A 6,742-nucleotide genomic window follows, 5' to 3' on the forward strand; every position below is an offset into this window, starting at 1 on the left:
CTCAGAGCCAGGATGGGCTCACGCAGCTCTGCCCTTCAGCATCCGGATGACCTTGATATATCCTTCCCCACCTCAGAGCTCCGTGACACGGGGTGTTCGGAGCCTGGGCCCTGGGAGACACCTCCCAGAGGGTCCTGCCAACCCCCAGCCCCCAAGCACCCCTTGGTCACCTTCTGGTCCCTACACACCCACAGCCCGCCTCCCTCGCTCTCGCAGGGACCGAAGCAGGGTCCCCCTTCCTGGCCTCCAAGCATTCCCGGGGGCCCTGCCCCGCCCGTGTGCCGGGACGGCGGCAGCTGTGTCGCAGGCGAACGCGGAGTCAGGAACCCCGGGCGTCCGGGCAGCACATAACCCAGCCGGGCGACAACACACAGATCCCACCCACCTTCCTCTATAAATAAACCTGTGGAGGAGAAGCAGCACTCGCCCCAAAAGTTCTAAGACAATTATATTTCTGAGAAGCCAATCAATACGGATAAGGGCGTCCTTGGAGGCTCCTTCGCCTGGGATGGAGTCACCCTGGAGACAGCCTGCACGCACCTGCTCCCTGGTGCCGGGCGTCTACCTGGGGGTTCCGGAGAGGTTCAGGGATAAACGCGGGCCCTCCCCCAGGTTCCTGTGCTGACTGAACCCCAGCTCAGGCTGGGCCTGGCGGACAGCAGCTGGGACTCTGCCAACCCCCGGGGAGCACGGAGTCACTTTACCGTGTGTGGGTTCCCTGAGCAAATCCGATTATCCCTCCCTCTCAGAGTTCACCCTCTTTGGGAGGGATTCGGGGCCCTGCGGAGGGGACGCTGAGGCCCAGGAAGCACCCTCTTGCTACAGAACACACCCCGGCCACACCAGCCGCCCACCGCCCCTGCCGCCTCCTGCAAAGCCTCCCCCTCCCAACTCTCAGGCATCTAAAGAGCTCTGGAAAGCCTCAGCCACGGCCCACACGGGCTTCCCCGGCTCCGCCAATCCCCCACCTGTCCAGGCCTGCCAGCTTATTTTAGGTTCTCTCTGAGGCCAGGACACACACCCTCTCTACAGGCCAGGCATCTGCTGGCGGTCACACCCACCCCCATGCAGCCAGGGCCTCCACAAGCCCACTCCACCTGACCGACAGGCACTTCCACGGGGCCAAGAATGAACCAAGCTTGGGATCTAAGCTCTGCTTCCCATGTCTCCTGGCGTGCAGGGCACGGAGGACACCCCACATCACTGGGTTTGGAGCTGGGAGAGCCAAAGCGTGCCAGAGGTGCTGTCGGCGAGAAGGGTGGGGGTCCCGCCGTGCTGCAGGCAGACCCAGTGCTCCAAGCCAGGGATGCCATCGAAGGGCAGGAGGCTGACCACCCGTTCTCTCCCAGCCCAGAGAGCCCTGGGGACACCAGGGATGGGGCACGCTCTGTTCTTCCCAGGCTGAGAGCACCATCCAGCCTCCAAGACCAGGACAGCACCCGAGTCCCTCTCGGGCTACCAGAGCATCCTCCTGTCAGGTCACGAAGCCCAAAAGGACAGCTCCTCAGGACACTTGGGGACAGGGCCTGGGTCACGTGATGCGGCTGGCCCAAGCCCTCCTCTCCCCCTGGAGGACTCATCCCACCTGCATGAGGCCACCCAGCCAACGCCTTCCCTGCACACAGCAATGCAAACAACCTCCTTGGAAGCCCTGACAGACACAGCCAGCCCAGAACACCAGGGCCAGGCTCCAAAACTCTCTCAGCCGAGAGGGGACAGGACAGCCAGGCCCAGGGCTCTGAGGAGAGTCCAGGCCCTGCTCAACTCTTTCCCCTCTCCGGCCTGCACACGTTTGGAAACAAGGAACGCAGGCCTTGGCTCGGGGCCAGCCTCCCGTTCCAACCCGTGCAGTCCCTTCTAGCCCCTTCCCCAGGGCCTGCTGGCACCGCCGGACTAACCCCACACCCAATCACCTTCCACCAGAACAAAGGGGCATAACCATCTCCCGCCTTAGTTCTAGAGAGGAGACAAATCTACAACCACTCTTCAAGGCTGGGCCTGCACCTCGGCTCCCGGGGACGCCCACCTACCCGCAGACACCACCCTCAGGCTACAGAAGCCAAGGACGCCCGGGCAGTGGGTGTGGGGCTCCCAGGAAGCCCTCTGGCCGAGGCCGGCTGCCCACGGGACCACGGCAGCCTCCTTTTTCTCTACAACCAGAGATGAGTCTGACTCACTCGATGTTTGGATTTGGGAAAGGAGAAACACGGGCTTTATGACTTTTTTTGTACAGATTCCTCTTTTGTGTTTAATATTTGTACAGTTAAACACACAAGGTAGGGAAGTGTACACAGGCCGCTCCTGCTGCCAGCCTGGCTCCCCACCTCCGACGGCGGACGTCTACTGGCAGGGTCTCTCCACCCCGTCCCCAGGCCCGGAGCAGCAGCCACCGCCTAGCCACCCCAGCTGCTGGCTCAGAGGTGCTGGTGGGGTTCTCCCAGCCCTGACACAGGCACCGGGCAAGGCCCTTCTCAGGGCATGCGGAGACTCACCCCCAAGGCCACCTGCTGAGGGGCCCCCTGGACCTCCGTGTACATCCCAGAAATGCCCCTGGCCCTGACCCAACTCTGTTCTGGAACCTTCTCTGCAGTCTGTGCCGCTCTCGCCAAGAGTAGAAAGGGCTGCCCCTTCCTCTCCAGCCAGGGAAGGGGCTGCGGAGAAGAGACTCCCCCTGGGTAGTGCCAGTTGCCTCCCTGCCCCCCCACCCTTAAGCTGCGCATGACTTAAATCAGCCCCATCACCGAGTTCAGCCAGAAAAAGCGAGTTCACAACCAACGTCACCGCCTCTCTCCATGGAAAAGGCCCTGGCAGCGCTCACAGGCCCCACGGGTCTCCCCACGCAGTCGGAACCACCAGGCGCTGGCTGAAAACTTTGCGCCCCGACTCCAGCTCCTCTGGCCTCCCCCTCCCCCGCGAGGGGCCTGCCTCGGGCAGGACCTTCAGACAGTGAGAGGTGGGCAAGGGGGAAATTCTCGTCCTGGCCAACACCCTTGGGGGCCCGAGGAGTTAGGATCTTCCCTCCCTCCCCGACTCCTCTCCCCTCTAAGCCCGCGGGGGCCTCGCCGCTTCGCTTCCACCTTCTCGGTCCGGAGCCGGCCCTGGAGAAGGGAGTCCGGAGGCGCCTGGTGGCCCCCCAAGCCCGCCACTCTCCGAAGGAAGAGCGCCGTCCTCGCGCCCCTGCCCTGCACCCCCGCGCGCCCGGCCCACGCCAGGTCCCACCAACAGGGGCGCGCAGGGGCGCACGCCAAAGGAGTCCAGCGCCCCGGACTCCCGCCCTCCCCACGCCCCCCGCCCCCCGCCGGCCGGGAAGGATATGGGTTGCAGACCAGCCGGAGGCACCAGCTGCGCGGCCGCGTGGTCTGCCCGAGGCAGAAGAAGACCGTGGCCGCCAAGGCCGGGTACGGGACGCGCTGCTCCTCGTCGGCACCCAGCTCCGCGCCGCGCTCGGCCGCCGGGCTCTCGGAGGGTGACACGCCGGGCTCGGACCCCCGCTCCGCCTCGCGTCCCGGCGCCCCGGGGCTCTCCGCGGACGCCCCCACCGCCGCCGCAGTGCCAGGGGGCGGCGCGCCCAGGGGCACCCGGACCTCGTCGGCGGCCCGTGCGCCCTCGGTCATGGTGGCGGCCGGCAGCACCTGCGGAGGACAGGGGGTGACCCGGGGCCGGTGGCGACGCCCCCGCCCTGCCTCCTGCGGCGCGGAGCTGCCGGAACAGCCGCGGCCGCCGGGATGTCTTTGTCTTTTCTTATTAGAGACAAACGCGCCCCCCGCCCCCGCCCGCCCCCTCCCTCCCTCCGGCGGCCCCACCCCCACCCCGAGGGGCTCCCCGGCCGGCTCCAAGCAAGTTGAAGAGGGTCCCGGGCGCGCGTCCTCGCCGCGTCTCACCTCGCTCCGCTGGCCAGCGGCGTCCCCGCGGGCATCGCCCGAGCGGCGCGGTCTCCACGGACCCCGCTCGGCGCCCGGCCCCGGCCCCGGCCCCGAGCGCCTCCGCCCCCGGCCCGCGCCCCCAGCCCGCCCGGCTCCCGGCCGCGGCTCGACTCCGGCTCCGGCTCGCCCGGCCGAGGCGACGGCGGCGGCCTCGGCGCGGCGTGGACGCCGCTGGGCGGACGGGTGAGGCCGGGGCTGGGGGCGCGGGGCGCGGGCCGGGGGCCGGTGAGGCAGCGAGCGAGCCTCGAGCCCGTCCGCGCGCGGCGCAGGAAACTTCGGGCTGAGCGGAGGGGGGCGGGGCGGGGCGGGGCCGGCGCGGCCGGGGCGGGGCCAGCGGGACCGGGGCGGGGCCTGGGGCGGGGAGGGCGGGGGGTGCCGGGGAGGATCCGCCCCCGGCCCGAGACGCGCGCGCCCGAGCGACCCCTCCCTGTTGCCTCCCGGCGCCCCGCCCCCCGCCTGGGTCCGGGAAGTCGGACCCCGCCCGCGCCCCCTCCACGCCCCCGCACTGGCTTCCCCGCTCATCGTGCTACCCACCAGTGCCGGGTGTGGGGTGCACCAGGGGGCGCTCGCGGGAGGCTCCGGCGGGGTGGGAGGGGGAGCACCTACGTCCTTCCCCGCCCCCAACTGCGGGGGCGGCCGAGCCGCCGATGCCGCGCCCCTCCCCCTCCCGCTCCGGCTCCCCGTCCCCCTCCGCGCCGCCGCGCGCGCCGCCGCCGCCGCCCCCACCCCCACTGCGACGCGGGCCTGGGTCGGCGAAGGGGCGGGGACCGGGCGGGCGTGGAAGGCGAGAGGCTGCGTGCCCCTTCCCCGCCGCGTGTGTGTCCCGGGTGTGCCCGCGCGCGTGTGTGATGGGGCGCGGGGGCGGGCGGGGGTGTGCTTTGCGGCTGGGAGTCCGCGGGTGGGATTCTGGGCGCTCCTGCACTCGCATCTCTCCCTGACACGCACGGGCAGTTTCCGCGAACTTGTCGCCGTCTCCGGCCGCCTCCCGCGTGGGGATCTAGGGGACCCTGGGGACGGCAGCTTGGTGCTCCTGCACCCTCCAACCGCGCTGCCTCACCGAGACTCACCGAGGGTCCCCCGAGGAGAAGTGTAGGCCCCCTCCTCCTGCCAGCAGCTGCTCCTTCAGCCAGGCCAGCTGAAGGGCCTTTCCCTGGACCCTCAGAGCAAGTGGTTTGGTCGGGAAGGGGTGGACCCTTCAGACATTGGGGATGGCCAGGCCCTTGTCCCAGGGAAGGCTTGCCGCACCTTGAGGTGCCAGCAGCCCAGGCTCCCGACTCCCCCCAGGGCACCCCTCCAGGCTGGAAGGGTGGTTTTGCTTCTGGGACCGCTGCTTTGTGCACCAGGGAGCTTGAGCTCCCAGGTGTGCGCCTCAACACGCCCGCCAACAAGGGGCTCCTGGTAGTGGGAGAGACCCCTTCTCCCTCCAGACAAAGAGGCCCTGCTCCAGGGCCCACCCTGAGACCCCAGACCCGGAGAGGCTGTGGGGCGGCTGTGGCTTCCCACCTGCGGGTGAGCAGCAGAGAAGCAGGACCTCCCCTGGGTGGGCCACACCGCGCAGGGAGAAGAACAGGCCCTGCCCAGCTGGGGCCCTGAAGGACACACAGCACCTGGGGTGGGCCGAGGAACTGGAAGGCGGGAGCGTGGGGGCCCAGCTGGCGTGCAGGTCCTCTCAGCAGCACCTCCTCCTGTATACCGAACTTTTCAAGAAAAGGAAAACATTTAGTCTATTTTAACGCAGCTATTCAGCGATGGAGGGCCACAGCTGGTAAATTAGGCCTTCAAAGGTCCGATTAAGGTCCCAGCCACAAAGGAGCAGGACCTAGGAGAGCCCAGTGCTTTGGACACATCCTTGGAGGGAGGCTGGAGCAGGCGGGGAGACACAAACGCTGAATCAGAGTCTGGTGCAGAGGGCACTCGGAACCTCTGATCTTTTTCTCAACACACTGCTCATCAAAAGTTAGGGTGGGCTGGGTGCGGTGGCTCACGCCTGTAATCCCAGCACTTTGGGAGGCAGAGGTGTGTGGATCACTTGAGGTCAGGAGTTCGAGACCAGCCTGACCAACATGGTGAAACCCCCATCTCTACTAAAATACAAAAATTAGCCAGCCATGGTGACATATGCCTGTAATCCCCGCTACTCAGGATGCTGAGGCAGGAGAATCACTTGAACCCAGGAGGCAGAGATTGCAGTGAGCCGAGATGACGCCGCTGCACTCCAGCCTGGGCGACAGAGTAGGACTGTCTCAAAAAAAAATAAGTAAATAAATTAATTAAAACCAAGGCAAAGCCACAGACTGAAGCTCCAGATTCTAGCTGGGGGCTGTCGTTGATTTGCTGGACAAATGGTAGTTGAGGGTGGACAGTGCGTGGGGCCCGGTTGGAGGGTGGAGATGCCTTGGCTGTAACCAGACAGACCTGGTTCTCATCCCTGCAGCTTCCGTCTTACTGGGAGGAGAAAACAGTTTCCAAGCTAAGTGCCAGGGGGCGCCCAGATAGACGAGGGCGGGGCCTCTGTGAGGACAAGCCGGCAGCCAGAAGAGGAGCAGGGGCTCTTTCCAGCAGCAACAGCAGCCCATGCAAAGGCCCTGTGGCAGGCCAGAGGGAGCCGGGGAGCGGGAAGACCCAGAGGGCGCTTGGGAAGCATCTTGGAATTCTAAACACAGCAGCTGTTGCCCTCCCGGCCACTCTGTCCTCCAGATGTCAGCAGAAGGGAAAAGGACCATGGACTTCTGTAACAGACTTCTTTTTTTTTTTTTTTTTTTTTTTTTTTTGTGGGACATAGTCTCGCTCTGTAGCCCAGACTGGAGTGCAGTGGTGTG

The 6,742-nt window shown here is 66.5% G+C and overlaps 1 protein-coding gene across 1 annotated transcript in view; it reads right to left on the bottom strand.

Annotated features, from left to right (window-relative positions):
- The window catches only part of CACNA1H (calcium voltage-gated channel subunit alpha1 H), a 66,039-nt gene extending 62,076 nt beyond the window's left edge, over nt 1–3,963 (bottom strand). Inside the window, exons 1-2 of the mRNA XM_063616962.1 lie at nt 3,882–3,963; nt 3,316–3,632 (exon numbers count right to left, since the gene is read on the bottom strand). Of these exons, the coding sequence (XP_063473032.1) occupies nt 3,316–3,614 (299 nt within the window). The 5' untranslated portion in view covers nt 3,615–3,632; nt 3,882–3,963. The remainder of the gene's footprint in view (nt 1–3,315; nt 3,633–3,881) is intronic.
- Nucleotides 3,964–6,742: the final 2,779 nt, after the last annotated feature.

The sequence above is a fragment of the Symphalangus syndactylus genome, chromosome 14 (assembly GCF_028878055.3).
Source record: "Symphalangus syndactylus isolate Jambi chromosome 14, NHGRI_mSymSyn1-v2.1_pri, whole genome shotgun sequence".
Classification (NCBI taxonomy): Eukaryota; Metazoa; Chordata; class Mammalia; order Primates; family Hylobatidae; genus Symphalangus; species Symphalangus syndactylus.